This window comes from Anoplopoma fimbria, chromosome 21 (assembly GCF_027596085.1).
Source record: "Anoplopoma fimbria isolate UVic2021 breed Golden Eagle Sablefish chromosome 21, Afim_UVic_2022, whole genome shotgun sequence".
Classification (NCBI taxonomy): domain Eukaryota; kingdom Metazoa; phylum Chordata; class Actinopteri; order Perciformes; family Anoplopomatidae; genus Anoplopoma; species Anoplopoma fimbria.
In genome coordinates, this window is record NC_072469.1 from 16087597 (window position 1) to 16103668 (window position 16072).

Here is a 16072-nt window from a genome sequence, read left to right on the forward strand (position 1 = left end):
CTGAAATGGGATGCCTGGGCAGCTGGTGCCTACCAAGTTACAGTGAACAACATAGAGAAAGCCTGGATGAAATACAAAGAGCTCGAGCTTAGTTATCAGAAAAGTACTAACACAGAAAAAGAGGCACTCAAAAATATTTTTTTCACATTCTACAGCCAGTATGCCGACAGCCCCTTGGTACTGTACGAATTTCTAACAGCTAAACCAGCATCTATAACACAAAACCTTGGAGACGCTCTGGCTGATAGATTAAGATGTCATGAAAAAGATGTCAAAGCCCAGTTTTTTTATTTGAATGAACTTATGTGTAAAGGTGATATACTCAATGATAAGTACTACAGTTACAAAGGCACAAACACCGATGCCAGGGTTAATACTGCCCACCAGCTTGCGTCCAAATCTGCCCGAGCTTTGATCGAATCACACCAGAGATGCTTATCTAACAGTTATGCTTACATAGAAAGGGACATTTTTGAGCGTATTGATGACACCAAAAAACATCAAGAAATAGCAGACAGTGTCATGGCTTTTTTGGCCGAAACATACAACAGGTTTGACTGGATGGTTGTTGCATTTACAACCCAACACTCAAAGCATGACCTATCATTATTAAACAGGCATACCTTTTCAGGGTTTACAGAGGTACAGAGAGGAACAGTAACAGTGGCTGTAGCCAAACAGGTGAAAGGGGGTTACACCAAGACTGCTGCTGTTAAAGAAGCTATTAAGAAGTGTTTACCGCAGCAGTTTGAAATCTGTTCAAATGTAGTACAGAAACTCGTTGAGTGTCAGGTAACCATTGCTGGAAAACGCTTGTCTCAGACATTCACAGCAGTGCATGCCTATAAAAGAAAAAGTCAAACTTCCACTAACGCTGTGGAAGCATCAGATGATAACGACTTTGCATTCCAACAAAGCTCATCTCTTAACCCCCACCTCTATGAAGGGAAATGTGGGAATTTAATTGGGAAGTTTATGGTCTTTATTAAAAGTGACGAAGAGCTAATGGGTAAAGAACATCTCTGCTCCAAAGTAAACTGTGGGAAAAATGGCAAGTGTGTTGTTGTGGCAAAAACGTTCATAGCAATGTGTGAGTGCCAGTACCCATACTATGGTGAGCTCTGTAAGGAGAGCTTTGATCATCATAAGAGGCTCCTCCAGCAGGAACTACAGCCAAACCAAAACCCAGTGCCTCCTGCTATTCCAGGGCGGTCTGTTAATGGTAGATCTGGTCAGAGCGCCTCGAAACACCCTGTTGAACGTAGTTCTAGACGAAGCAACTCCCAACACCCTGCGGAACGTAGACCTCAACAGAGCAACTCCCAACGCCCCACTGACAATAGATATCAACAGAGCAACCCCCAACGCCCTGCAGAACGTAGACCTCAACAGAGCAACTCCCAACGCCCTGCAGAACGTAGACCTCAACGGAGCAACTCCCAACGCCCCGCTGACAATAGATATCAACAGAGCAACCCCCAACGCCCTGCAGAACGTAGACCTCGACAAAGCCGCTCCAAACACCCTGCTGACCGTAGATATCAGAAGGAAACCCCAGTGCGCTCTGACAAAGACATGATAATATAAAGTAGTTTTGTGGTACTCTGAGCCGTAAGAAAGACGTAACCACCAAATCTTAAAAATGTTTTCCGTCTCCTGCACATGCTTTGAGCCAAATGCTAACTTTTCTTAAATGACTGGATGTTGATCACATGCTGATGTATGCCAAGTGTTATGATTTACAAGTAAATTAACAATGATCATGGTTTAGAGCAAATAGAAATGAAAAAATGCGCAGCTTAAGTTGCTTGCTTATAAAAAGTTATTTCAAAGTAACTGCTGTCTTTGCTTCTTCAAAATAAATGCTTTAAAGATAAAGGTTAAAGTCTTTGCTACATTGAAAAAAGAATGATTTGAAACAATGTAATTTGATATGTCTCATTGGCATACTGTTTTTTGTAAATGCTATTATATGTGCTAATGTTGTTATCACCTTGAGTGTGGATAGACAACAGAATGTGATACAGAATTGTAATGGAGAAGATAAACAATTCTTGAGTTTTAAATACAATGTGACACAATAATATCCTAATAAAATATTAAACAGTTATAAGTTTGGGACCAATTATTAGTCAGTTCTCGGCAGCGATACCTTTTTCTTTTTTTTTTTTCTTCTTTTTAATAATTCCAACAGACGAATTGTCACCTGAATGCAAGAGCATGTCCTTGTTTCAGCAAGCGTTTGGTGATAAACCCAAGTGGGAGAATTTGTACAAATTGATGACCGACGTTAAAATGTTAGAGGCTCACCAAAGTTATAACAATTAATAATTGAATTAAAGTAAATATCTGTTCCAAATTTCCCAGCAATCCATCAAATAAGTGTTGAGATATTGCACTACAAACCGAGACGTTCAAAATCAGAACGGCTAAAGCAAAGGTCACATGATATTAATCCTTAATCCTCTGTGGACCATGAATGTACACGTTCTCATGGTCATCCAATCATCAGTTGTTGAGATATTTCAGTATGGTCCAAAGTGATGGAGTGACACTACCATCGCTTGAGTTGCTAGTGTGGCTTAAAACAGATTAAGTGATGTTTGTGTTTTTTAAGTGAAGTAACAACTCAGTTCTTTTCATAGGATATTGGGTAATATTTCAAGATAGTGCCATGATAAGCACCACAATCTCAAACGGCTCAAATGTCATCTATGCCGTTGGTTTATGAGGGTGCTTCTATAAGTCAGCCATGTACACAAAAAGTACATATGTAGAATACATTACAGTATTTTCACAACAGGGGTTCAATGTGTAAAACTCCTGCATTCATTTGGCAATATACAGAGCCTATGTTCTCTGCTCGTTAGCACAGGGGCCTACAGGGGTGAGTGTTTCATACCGAAAATGGAAGAGGATTGGTGGAGGATCTCTGTATTGAGGCGAGATTTGTCATTTCTTTGCATCATATTGGACAGATTACATATTTCAATCACCTTTTCATTTTTAAAGAGATCTGATTAGAAAGAGTTGTCTTTAAATGCAACTCCCCCTTTACATGATTTGGTTATGAGTCAAGTGATATTTTAATTCACATCATTTAAAATAATCAATTGTTGCAAGCTGGCAAATATTTATAATTTGCAAATAGATGACCAAAGTGTGCATATTTTATATATCAGCCTCTCAAGCATATTTAACATTTTTATTTCAAACTGAAGTTACAAGACGTTAATAAATGATGGTAATGATTATCTTCTAGTAGAATCAAAATCATTTTTCCAGACATAAGATTTCTTGATTTTATGTCAAGTATGAGATAACATGCTGATCCTGCCATACAAACTGCCATAACTCGATATATGAAAATGATCTATTATAGCTACAAAAGAGGAAACTTATGACATTACAGGGAACTTCTTAAGACCACTAAAAATGTATTTTCCTTTTCTTCACATTGCCTGCCCCACGGCTGCTCAACTTTGATAAGATTTGTTTCCCAATTATTGTGAAGGACTATTTTAGCAATATTTCACATATATCAAAGAATCAGAACCATGATTCCCAGCCCACCCAAACTCTGCCAAGCACATTTGGATCCATGGCTTGGTCAAGCAGACAGTCCACCTGCTTCTCCACCGACAAGCCTGAAGCTGGAAGCTTAGCACGAATGTTGTGCTCCTTAGTCCCGAGGGCCACAGCCTGCATCCCAGGGAAGGCAGCGTCCTTCTCAAAGCCCAGCTTCAGCTCCTCACTGACCAAAATAAAGCAACATCTAATCACACACGAGTACAATTCAAATGAACCAAATTATGAGTATTTTGGATTGAAACCGAAAGCGGATTAAAAAAAAATATTGAAACAAAAAATGTAACAGTGTGTCACATAGGTAGTTTTAATTTTAGAGCTGTCATATCAGATTGGATTATGTGACAGATAACTTAAACTTTCCACCCCTTGTTTACATCAAAAACTGTGTAGAACTTAATAAAAGTGTTATTATTAGTAATAGGGCTTTCCCAAACCCACCAATATAACATTTTTGCAATTCTTTAATTATAAAAATTCTCAGTGTAGTCTGACGTGAATGAAATCCTATTGATTGGTCTGCCATGTTATGATTTGATAATATACCTGGTTATAGCTGCTGGATTTGCTCCTTCTAGTTTTCTTCTGGCAAAGTTCACCTTCTGTAGGGGATACCAGTTGATTTCTTTGGTGTTCACGCTGTCCGTCCATGTGCCTCCTTTCTTCATCTGTTTCAGCTCAAAATTCTGTTCAGAGCAATGGAAATCATCATTTTCACTAAAGTTCATGTACTGTTCACTGTATAACGAAGGTCTTAGCTTAAACCTACTGTCTCGTATTGCATGAACTCTAAAGAAAAATCGGAATCACACCACATAACAAATTTAAAATTCCCATTTCTACTTACATCCTCAGCGAGATTATCAAATGCCTTTACCTTTTTTATCTTCAGTTTAAACGCTAACAGTTCAAAAATTCAATGTGAAATTTAATGTGATCTCTGCAGCAGGAGTCATTGGTTACCTTCCAGTCCAACGAGGGCTCTTTGACGAACACATCCATGGTGTTTAGCAAAAGGTCCGGCTCGGCACTGTAAGCTCGGAGGGAGTGGACCATGATGCTCTGGATCAAACCAGACTCCCTCAAGGGTTGCATTAGATTCACAAACTGCTGGGTCAGCCGGAAAGGCATGAGCTCAGGCACAGGGAGGAACTGTGAGGAAATACAAGATTGCACGGAGTGGGAATTATTTATACGAGAGATGGTTGTGTCGCATTTATACAGCTCGGCACACACACATGTAAGAACAACATGGCCACCTTCGACTGTTTGATACATTTTTATCCATGCTAGTGGTACGTCTCTGGATGCCAACGTTGGGCTGTCCATCAATCAGATCACCACTTTGGTCCGGACTGAAATATCTCAACATTGAATTAAACCGAAATGTTTTCACTTCTGCCCTCGGTGAAACAAACATGACAAACCTGTGTGGCTGAACCAAATGCATGACCAAAATCGATGCCAATCATGCCTCCCGTTTCCATGTTGATCATGAAGTTGGAGAGATGGCGGTCTCCAATTCCCAGAATCCAGTGGCTGACACACAGCAAGGCATGAGAGCTGATGAAGTGGGTGCGCAAGGAGAGAAACGCCTCAGGACTGTTGCACATCTTCAGAAAAGCTCTCCTAGACATTGAAATAAAGAGAAGAAGTTGTTTTACTGCAAGTGTTAACCTTCATGAGCAGTTTTATAATACAGAGATTCAACTTACTTAAGGAGATCACTGGGCACATACTGCAACACTTTGGAAAAGTTGTTGACCGTCTCAGTACGTTTCACTTTCCTGGCAAAGGATAAATATGCTGTAGATCACATTTGAAAAAACTGTATTTCCCCCTGTGGCATTGCCGAATGTTAAAACAAACTATATCAGATTATATATGCTGAAATAGTTGAGTTGCAAATTTCCCCGCTGCGGGACTAATAAAGGATTATCTTATTTTATCTTAATTAAAGGAACTTAAACATGAGGGGAGACTTACTTGTAAGCCAATCCATACAGTGCAATACCATTTGACTTTGGATCAGATGTTTGGAGCCATTTATTGTAGTCTTCAACACATCTTTAAGAAAGAGAAATGCAAGTTAACATAGAATGTTTTCAATAGCTCTGAAGAGGACATATCAACCTCAACACTGGACGGTGGGCTGACATCTAGGTTATTAGATTGAAATATATACCGTACCTCCCTGCCCTTTGTTGCTCCTCGTCAGTCATTGTGCTATACAGGAACTCTTTGAGAGTACAGGTATTCTCCATCCATTCAATTAGACCAATTCTGTAAAGGCAGTGAAAGTGGTCAATTAAGTTTCCAGACAGTTTATCGTCCCAATCCCTAACAACAAATTTAAAGAATAAATAATAATAACATAATTATTATAAAAAAAATGAATCTCAGGAAACTGTGTTGAGTTGTACGGCTTATTTGCTGGATGCTGCTATCAAAGAAAACAGGAAACAAGTGTGGTCTCGTCTTACTTTGACTCGTGTAATCAGAATATGCTTTAAGTTTAAGTGAAAGGACAGAAAGATGGATGGACAGCACCTTGTGGTTATGGGAATGACTTGATAGGTGCGCAGCTGCATGCCTCTGTGTGTGCATGCGGCGTCATGACTCAGCAGAATGTTCATGACAGCAAAGAGCTGCTCAATGCGTTGGTCCTGGCGGAGGTCTTCTCCACCCTTCACCAGGAAGGGATGGTCACGTTCATCGTCCCCGCGGATGATCAGACGTTTGGGGCGACGGATAGACGTCATCACCTTCACCTGCGGGACATAAATCCAAACTATCATACTGACCAGCCCACAGTGAGAACTTACATAGGGCTGCTATTGGAACATTACAATTATTATTTGACAGTAAATAACTATAAAAACATACCCTTTCGTCAAAGCCTTTTATTTTTGCATGATATTCTGGCAAAGGTTTGGATCTGCCATCATATTGTCCTACGAGAGCAAAGAAAACATCTTCATCGGTGAACAGGATAGAGTTCCATAGAATTATAATATATTTTTACAACGGCAAACATGATTTTCTCTATATCAGCCCTGTCGGATGACATCAAGTATCCCTTCATTGACACCACCATTTATTTCAAACATTTATCAATCAACTTTAACAATCTCTTTATTCATTTCCCCATCTTCAGCTGACTCAATGTGAGGATATATGTATTTAATTTAAATTAGTTGAGCTACTCTACTACTATCTCCTATTCAGACTTATCAAAACCAACAATGTGCAATATTCTAAAGACTTCGATTGCCCTAATTGTTACAGCACCAGTTTCCAACTTCACTGACCTGGGATCTCCAGCTCATTGCTGAATGTGTCTGCTTTAAATCCACTCAACCAGGGCGAGTATTCCTTAAGGTTCCCTGGTTCCTTCTGAAAAAAACCACGCATGGATGCTGCCAGTTCATCCACCTGCCGCACAAAGCTTTTATCTTTCCTTTTTTCAAACAGCTTGCTGCCTTTAGATCCCAGCAGTTCCTCCACATCTTTGGCAAATTTCTGTTAAATACAAAAAGAAAAGACAAAATAGATGAATAGATACAGACAGTGTACTTATTTGTGCCGTATACATGCTTTTTATATACATGAGAGATGAAAGCAAACTACAAACTTTGATAAATTTGGTGCGAAACATTCCATGTCTGCCTGTGTTCCAATCCCCGAGTGAAGAGTGCATCTCCTCATACATGATGCCCATCCGCTTCTTGTCAAAGCTTGGTTTTTCCAATACATTTTTCACACAATCCCACCAATCCTGTTTGGACCAAACAACAATAATCAATGACAGGCCAGTAACCACCAAGTGGCAGCTTGGTTAATTCATGGCTGAACTTGCACTTATTACTTTAAAAAGCATCTCAGGGTTTGTCAGCTGCTGCAGTGCATCCACAAAGTTCTTCACAGGTCCTCCCTTATCCAGCATGCTCCTGAGCCTGTTGACACACACACAAAAATATTAATAAGCAGACGTTTATATATATCATATTGTCATTTTCCTTTCTTTCCAAAACAGACAAAACATTAAGCAGTTTACCTGTTGACAAATCCCTGCTGCTGGTGGCCTGTAGCAGACTCCTCAAATTGGTAACTCTCACTGCTGATCATAACAGCGTAAACCAGAGCTTGAGGGTAGCTCTCCGCTATCTGCTCAATGATGCGTTGCACCGCCACAGCTTCTGGCTTGTCCAGTAGGGCGACCATTTGACTAATCCAGCCAATCAGCATCCAGCAAGGAACTGACCCCATCTACAAGGGGAAAGAAAGTCAAGGCAAAAGCTTGTAACTGCTGTTCAGATTTTTACATTGTTGTCTGATAATTTTCACAGTCCCAGCAGGGGGAAATGGATGGATGGAACAGAAAGTGCGATAAACTGTATTAATGTGGCTTTAGCTTCCACAACATCCACTAACCTCTTTCATCATGAGGTCCAGTGTCTCAGCGGGGTACAACTCAATGATCTGCAGCAGACGTGGGAACTTGAGGCGAGCTTCCTCGGAGTTCATCTTCAGTGCTTTCAACAAGCTCTCCACTACATGAACAGGCAGTGCCAACAGATCTGGAAATTGGCTTTCTGTAACAAAATGCACAATATATAAAGTTAGATCACTGGGTTACTGGCGCATGCTGGCATGAAAATACTCTAACAGTGGGTGTCCTCTACAGGTAGGGCACCATTATTTCATCTCCAGAGTGCATACATTGGTAAATCAGAATAACTGGTAAGTGTTCAACAAAGACACACAATTAGTCAGTATCATTACTCACCAGCATCACTTTGCTCCTCCTCTCGCAGCCGTTTGTCACAGAAATTAGCCAAAGTCATGTATGTCTCAATGATGCTGCTGCTTTCCACACATTCCTGAGTATAAGACTGAAGCTCTTCATCAGCCTTTCTGGTAGCATCACACAGCAACTTCAATGCTTTCAACTGCAGCCCCACTTCCACTTTCTGCAGGGAAAACAGTTTTCAACCAAATAAGTGCCTTCTCTAATTTAAATAGACTGTTTGCACATGCTCTACTGATACTGTACACTATACAGTATGTTATAAATAACTTTTAAAATGATAAAACATATGAGTAGAGTACCTTTGTATTTTCATTGGGCCAAGCAGCTCCAGAAAGCTTTGCAACTCTTTCTGCCTTCTCAGCTTCAATAGTACCCAGGACGGAGGGGCTCCTGCCTACAGCTGTAGCCAGGATGTGGAAGGATGTACCCTGGAGTATCCTTTGGGATCTGAATACTTTAGCTGTGGCACTCTGACAATCAGCCTGAAGGTCCTCTGCAGAGAGATAAAAGCTGACATGAAACATCCCAGCAGCAAACAAGAGGAGCTGAACTCACACTTATCCAGTTGTGCATGGTGCAGTTGCATAGTTGAAACTAGTTTTAAAAAAAAGTATTGTTGAGTGAAATCATCTCACCAATGTCACATGCTGATTACCTTATATTTAAAATGTTAGTTTTTTTTACTATATAGAAATGTATAGACTGCTAAACTTCAAACCTTTAAATGTTAATATTAATTAGTTGACACTGTGACTAGAATGTTTTAAACTCCAGAGCAAAGTGCAAAATGCTTAAAAGATATCCTGTGGAGTTTTTGACCACTAGAAGAATTAAGAAGCAACTGTTTTGTTTGCATTGTGTAAGCGCACAATGACATATTCATTAGAATGCCAGCGGCGTAAGTCAGATTCTGTCACTGGCACCACCAAAGGCAGGGAGGAAGATTTTGTAAACAAAAATACTTAGAAAATATGCTTTGCAAATGTTTAGAGAAAGGAAATGCACGAGTTAGGTTCGTTAGAATTAATATACACAGATGTGTTTTAGTGAGTAATACGGAATGTGCACAGAACTTTAGTTTGTTTACAATAAAACTCCAAAGGGCACCTTTAAGTTTCAATTTATCAAAATATCTGGCAAATCAAATGTAAAATTTCCTTGTGACAGGGAGAAAGACAGTAATCACGTTGAGGCTGTCTATCATTCTCTGTCGTGTAATCCATAAGATAAAGTAGTCTTTTCTCTGCTTACCCAGGAGTGGGATAGTCTTCAGCATGGCACTGATTTGTTCAACAGGACCCTGGGTGTGGCTGCGTTTCTGGTTGTAGCGGCTAAAACTGTGGACCCACTGCAGCAACCAGCCTCGGTTTGTTTTAGCTTCTTTGTGAAGTTCCTTCAGCAGCTTGGTGGCCACAGGAAAGTTATTCTGAGAACAATATTCGTGTTTTAAGGTCAGTTTATGGTAAACATGTGACGGCACAAAATAAGTAACTTCCACAGTTGTTTCTTCACCTGCTTCCAAGCGCTGTCGGCCATTTGTAGCTTCATGTTGAGCTTGCAATCATTTACTAATGTGTCAACATCTCCCGCTGGGTCTTCTGAACTGTCCACCTCCATACTGTCACCGGAGGGGCCTCTTAGTTTTACCCTGATCTTGTCCAAGAAGAAACATCTGAAACGTAGAGATCAAGTATAACACCGCATTACAATTTGTAACCTGATAATTTAAAAGATTGGTAAGCAAAATATTTTACATATTCTTTCTTACCGAGATGTAATGATGTCATCCCATAAATTCACTGGATCCGCTTTAGTGTCAGGATACCGCTCAGTCCACAGTCTGATGAGCCGCTTGAGCGAGCTCACAGACACTAACAAATTAAATACAATAAAAGTTATTTAATGTTAAGAGTAGGACAAAACATTAATTTTTGTTTAGTTTTACACAAAGACAGGTGCAGGGAATTGATTCGGCAATTGGAAAAAAAACTTTTAAAGCTTTTAACTGTTCATCATATTTGGATATTCACTGTGGCTTGGCGTTTAAAGACAACATCATCGCTCACCCTCTCCTTTAATGAATAGTAGGAAGTCTTGGATTTCAGTCAAGGCCTGCACTGACTGCAGGATGGTCAGCCGACTTTGAGTCAACAGCATATCCACACTGGAGTAATTCTGTGAGGCACAAACATTTTGAGTGCAAGCTGTGGTTGATTTGCAAGATGAATATAATCATATCTACTTATATATGCACAACATATTGTTCAGTACATACATGAACTTTGTTTAGCTCTTAAAGTAATAATGAATAAATAATGATCTTTGTCGTTCTGAAACTCTGAGGTGATAGACAGAAAGGACGTTTACAGCAGACCTGCATAAAGAGCTGCATGGCGTAGTTGGTGTAGTATGTTGCGCGGTCGTAGTCCTCCTGCAGGATGTAGAGCAAGCTGAGCTCTTGGCTGTAATGACTTTCCAGCAACTTTTTGCGCTCCTCCACCTTCATGGCTTTGTCGATGAAGCTGAGAAGAGTTTGGTCCACCTCACCCAGCTGCAGCTGCTTCAGCATGCTGCGAATCATGTGGCGCAGGTACATTTCCTGGCACAAACACAAAAGACTTACTACAACGCACTACAACTCTGGTGCATGGACTTGATACCTACAAACGGACATGATTGAGATTTAGCTACATGTTCATTGTGCTTTGCATAACATGCTACAGCATTCTTAAGCTTTTTGGTCAAATTTTCATTAATTCATTCAAGCACAGTATTTTATTCCTAAAGGTGACTGAAGAGTCTGGGAGGGGCGTTTGCATGCCATGGAGGGCTGAGATAACGTCCAATCAACAAGAGATGAAAAATACCAAGGTTGGAATCGAAACCTGCAGGACATCAGGTCTCACTGGTGCATGACTGAGAATTCCTTGACCATTAAAGGTGATATCTAGTACCTGGTAGAGCGGTTCTGACCACATCCTCTCGAGGTTGGGTGGGGACTTTGCATCTATGTACACGGTGGAGCAGTACTGAAGAGACTTCCACTCAGTCAGATGACTGTAGGCGTCCATGGCAGCTATTTCCCAGAAGTCCTTCTCAGAGTCTGTGGGCTCGCCATCACTCCAAGGCTCAGTGTTCAGGGCCTGCCAGTATGGAAGAGAGTGTGCAGTTTTACACCATAGAGCTGCACACACAGCTAGCAATCTGAGAAAACTGCACAAATCAATGCTACCTAAGCACTACACTAGATTTATTGTGCTTGTGAAAAACTATACCTCATTGTAAAGCTTCACAGCTTCTGCAAAGTCATTGTTGGCTTCAGCTTGAAGCGCAGCGCAGGATATCGACTTGGTCCCAACTTTACCACCAAAGATGCCGCGCACGACATCATAATCCTCCAAAGATCTGTAAAGCCTGGAGAAGAGAGGGAACAAAGACAGCACTAAGTCATTAGTGGAAAAATAAAGCTCCTAACATTCAGCTAAAAGCCAGCACTGACACAACCAGTATCAAGGTCAACAACGTTATAACACCTTGCTAGGTGGATCCATTTATTGGTGTCTGGTGGGATTTCTTTGCGTCCTCGTGACCGCTTGCCAGGAGGCTCATCCTGGACACCGGCATGCAGCAAGCCCTCTTCCAGCAGCAGGATGCCCGACGGCTGCTGGAGACTCATAAGGCAAGTGGCGCTGATGGCTGCTGGATCGAGCTGATGCAGCTCCTTATGCTGGTGGCACATGTCCTATCAACACAACCAGCAGAGTATCAACTCAAGTCATACGCTTTCAGCCTTGAAGTTTATAGTCTTGAGTTTGACTCTTATAATTATTCTATAAAATAATAAGGCACCTACAGTATTATTGGAGCAGTTGTGTTACATATTTACTTTCTAGCTAATTTGTTAGCTGTTCTCCCGATACATTTGAACTAAAAACTGGTCTTGCAAGTGTGTGAGACTCATGTCGTTGTGTTTTCTATTCATGCCAAAATCACAAATATAATGTAGAAGAAGAAGTATTGTGGAGGAGGCATTGTCCACCATGACAAAGACTATCCTCCAGAGGAAACTGGGATATTAATGTTAAGATCCTAAAGCCTTTGTCAATATAATACCTACTGGACATAAATTCAGTAGTATTGTGGAAGTAAATGCGGTCAGTGCAATAGATACAGGCATTTCCTTCATTTTGACACTATAAAGGAATGCTGTCATTTTATCAGATTCAAGCCAGCCAGTGTCAAAGTATTAAAATAGTTTCTCAAGGTCATACCTGCACACATGCTATGAATGGAGGGAAGCAGAGGGTGCTCTTGCTCAGGAATGTATTCATGTTGCACCGCAGCTCCTCTTTAATCCTCCCGCTCTCCACTCTTGGTTTTTGTGTTTCCACTTCTTGGAGGATGCCGGCAAACAGAGAGCTGAACAGCTGTTTGGCTAAAATTGGATCTCTCTGAAGAAACATGCATAGGGGGAAAAAATCCATTAGCTGCTTGTTTTATGTTCTTTTAAGTATATGTATTCATTTATTTAGAGTACTTTGTGGAAAGGACACAGAGAGCACCGGCTGTTTTACCTGGGCTAGTGCTTGAAGTGGGGCGATGAGGCTACTGTATGGGATCTGGATGTCTGGGAAGTCTCCCACTCTGTAGTTTCGATAGAGAGTCACCTGAGCCTCTTTTCGCAGCCTTTGATCAGCTTTGTCCACCTATGGGACACACAGCAGAACCACAGACAGTAAGCACTGGACTATACAGTAATCAATCCTTTGTGCTGCCATCCAGTCTTTAACAAATTAATTTCACTAAGAATACATTTGGAACAGCATATTGGTTGATGCGTGTTTGATACCTTTTTCTGTCTTTGTTGTTGGATCTCTTTTTGAGCAAAATTCAAGCTGACTTTCTCCTGATCCTTGAGAAATCTGCGTCTCAACCTCAGGATGTTATTGCGTTGCTCATTTGCCGCTGTTGACACATAGACAACGAATCACATTGACAGAATTCCAATCCATTTCAAACGCTTTTTCTCTATTGGAACATACTTAAAAGTCACAAAACATTGTGGACGGAGAGTGAAAACCCAACCTTTAGTGCGACTGTCCACCTCATCAGTTGATGCAGTGAGGCGCCTCAGGCCAAAGCCTTCTCCCACTGGTCTCCTTGCTGTAGTTTGCCTCTCTGGTTTCTTATCAAACGCCAACAATGAAGACAGAGACTCAGAGCCAAGTGTGTACTCTGCTAGTGTGTCTACACTGCTGCCCGTCAGCCAGTTATATGCTGTACGTCGACCTGTGGAAACCCCCCCCCAAATAATCAAGGTAAATATACATATGTTCACCTACAAATTATCTTCCCTCAAAGCTACAGATACAGCACACGCTTAGATCTTTAGTGTTGCTTCAACACCAGGATATTGACTTATAGCTGTACCTGCTGTTTGGGTTTGGCTGAACTCTAATGAGCTCTGAGTGGCTCGGAGCTTCCCCTTCATGCCTCCAGACTGCGACGCTGCCACACTCTCCGGGGCTTGAGAGCTTTGGGTTTCAACAAACATGGGAGTCATCACTGTGCTCCTGAAGCGCCAGTTGGAGTCGATCACATAGTCCTAGAGAGTAAAGAAATATGATTAACACAGCAGGTTAATCAGTAACAGAAAAATAAAAATCTCTAAAAAGCTTGAAGTCTTTAAAACTAGCTCATTTTTTACAGACCTGGAAGGTACACTCTGAAAGCGGATACTCAAAAATGTTTCGTATGAAGTCCGGACTCTTGCTTGTCATTTCCAGCAGAAGATTTGTAGCCAAGCTTAAGAAACACCTTTCTATCTGACAGGAGTACAGAGAACTTAGCACCGTCAACATTCGCTCAAGGGTCGCAGTTGGGAGGCGCTTCTCCTGACTCCAGAAGTTACGAACATAAAGCCTAAAAAGAAAAAACAGATAGGGACGGGTTTTTTCAGTCAAAACACTGAAAATTGTTTTGTAAATTGTTCAGATTACACCGTCCTGCATAATATGAGAAGGGATAACATTGAATAAAATTTGTGAGAATAGTCGGTACTTACTGAAGGCCTTGGTTTTCTTCAGACAGTCCCTGAAGTAGTGTTTCTTTAGCTGCATTCAAAACCTCTATTGAGGTGTTGTCCTCCATGCTCTCTGCATCACTGGAAGAATAACAAACAGTATATCATTAAAGTTTATACCAGAGACGTCACTTGTCACTGTGCAAACAATAGGCAATATAATAAAAGTTATCCTGGACAATTTTTTGTGTTTGCTAGTCTTGCTATATGCATTTATTTTGCCCCACATTGGTTGAATCATGCAGTCAGCCCCTGGGTCAAATCAAAAAAAAGTTATTGAAATCAATGCATTAAGTGTGAACAGAAGCTTTAAATTGTTCACAGTACCTGTAGTTGTCCTGGATCCACATGAGGATGTCATACATCCTCTCTCTGCACACTGGTGAAGGATGGGAGCCAAAAGCTGTCACAGCTCCCAGGAGCTCCTGAAGCTGAACTGGAGTCAGGCGGGCAATAATCTTGTGAATGATATCCAGACACACTCTCTGCGTGGCTTCATCCCTGAGGAGTTATGTGCAGAAACATGTTTGCAGCACAAATAAATATTCTAGTTGCTATTCATTAACACCACTTTAAACCATCTGCAGCTACCTGCAACAGAGTTTTGTCAATCCAGAAACACAATAAGCATGCAGATCATGGAGAGGAGTCTGGTTAGGACTCACCTGTGGCCCATCATTTGAATGAAACCTGTGGTCTTAAGATGCAGAAAGATGTCTGGGATGACATCAGCTCGGCTCAACACGCACTCCAAACAATGAGTCCTTAAGATGCCGTGCAACTTTGGCAGGAGGGAGAACACAAAGTTGACAAACCTGAAGAATTAAAAATAAAGTTGCAGTTACAATAAGAATTAGACAGTTTTAAAAATGACCTAATGTCTAAGCAATGGATCAGGTCGAGGGCAATTTACATACAGTAAGATTCAAGAACTGATTTATATTAGAAGGGAATCACATAAAACAAAAAGCAGAGCTACAAACTCACCGATCCATAAATGGAGGAAAGTGCTTTGACACTTTGTTCAAGCAAATAATAAACTTGTCATCCAGGTCTTTTTTCTTCAGATTTGTTATCTTACTTGCAGCAAGAATGAGAAGCTCTTGATGATGCTGAGACAAGAAACAAAAAAGACAAAAAAAAATCGGAATTTAAAATAAGAGTCTTGCAGATAAAAGATAACATTTGAAGAGGGATATGTATATACTGACTTTACCAAGGCATTAACTCCTGAAACTAAATATTGAAACATGTGAGATATTTGCTACTGAGGTGCTTTGAACTCTCCTCAGACATAAACATAAATTTAACCAAACTGGGGACGGTCTCATACATCGTCTGTTTCAGTCAGGTTCTTCAGGATGAGGCCGATAATCTCAGCAGCAGCTGCGTAGACGTCTTTATATCTTACGAAAGACACGTTGTTGGTGAGAGACTGGATGTACCTGAAAAAAAACACAGGAATGATTTAAGATCCTTTGCAAGATGCCAGTATGTGCGCTACAATACACATTTAAGAAGAAACCACAAATGTTTGAATATATTGCTCTCTCTTCCTGGTTGTTAATTTATTTAATTGATTGATTTAT

At 40.7% G+C, this 16072-nt stretch overlaps 1 protein-coding gene across 1 annotated transcript in view; it reads right to left on the minus strand.

Annotated features, from left to right (window-relative positions):
* Positions 1-3220: 3220 nt before the first annotated feature.
* prkdc (protein kinase, DNA-activated, catalytic subunit) overlaps positions 3221-16072 on the minus strand; it is a 31794-nt gene continuing 18942 nt past the window's right edge. Inside the window, exons 52-86 of the mRNA XM_054622581.1 lie at positions 15817-15928; positions 15471-15595; positions 15149-15298; positions 14811-14984; positions 14466-14564; positions 14113-14323; positions 13832-14006; positions 13487-13690; positions 13251-13366; positions 12976-13107; positions 12673-12852; positions 11935-12143; positions 11677-11815; positions 11356-11544; positions 10776-11000; positions 10468-10576; positions 10170-10272; positions 9914-10073; positions 9653-9827; positions 8701-8894; positions 8378-8561; positions 8023-8183; positions 7646-7857; positions 7457-7544; positions 7223-7366; positions 6900-7110; positions 6475-6542; positions 6139-6359; positions 5779-5871; positions 5575-5655; positions 5304-5375; positions 5016-5217; positions 4552-4740; positions 4135-4274; positions 3221-3754 (exon numbers count right to left, since the gene is read on the minus strand). Of these exons, the coding sequence (XP_054478556.1) occupies positions 3550-3754; positions 4135-4274; positions 4552-4740; positions 5016-5217; positions 5304-5375; positions 5575-5655; positions 5779-5871; positions 6139-6359; positions 6475-6542; positions 6900-7110; positions 7223-7366; positions 7457-7544; positions 7646-7857; positions 8023-8183; positions 8378-8561; positions 8701-8894; positions 9653-9827; positions 9914-10073; positions 10170-10272; positions 10468-10576; positions 10776-11000; positions 11356-11544; positions 11677-11815; positions 11935-12143; positions 12673-12852; positions 12976-13107; positions 13251-13366; positions 13487-13690; positions 13832-14006; positions 14113-14323; positions 14466-14564; positions 14811-14984; positions 15149-15298; positions 15471-15595; positions 15817-15928 (5452 nt within the window). The 3' untranslated portion in view covers positions 3221-3549. The remainder of the gene's footprint in view (positions 3755-4134; positions 4275-4551; positions 4741-5015; positions 5218-5303; positions 5376-5574; positions 5656-5778; positions 5872-6138; positions 6360-6474; positions 6543-6899; positions 7111-7222; positions 7367-7456; positions 7545-7645; positions 7858-8022; positions 8184-8377; positions 8562-8700; positions 8895-9652; positions 9828-9913; positions 10074-10169; positions 10273-10467; positions 10577-10775; positions 11001-11355; positions 11545-11676; positions 11816-11934; positions 12144-12672; positions 12853-12975; positions 13108-13250; positions 13367-13486; positions 13691-13831; positions 14007-14112; positions 14324-14465; positions 14565-14810; positions 14985-15148; positions 15299-15470; positions 15596-15816; positions 15929-16072) is intronic.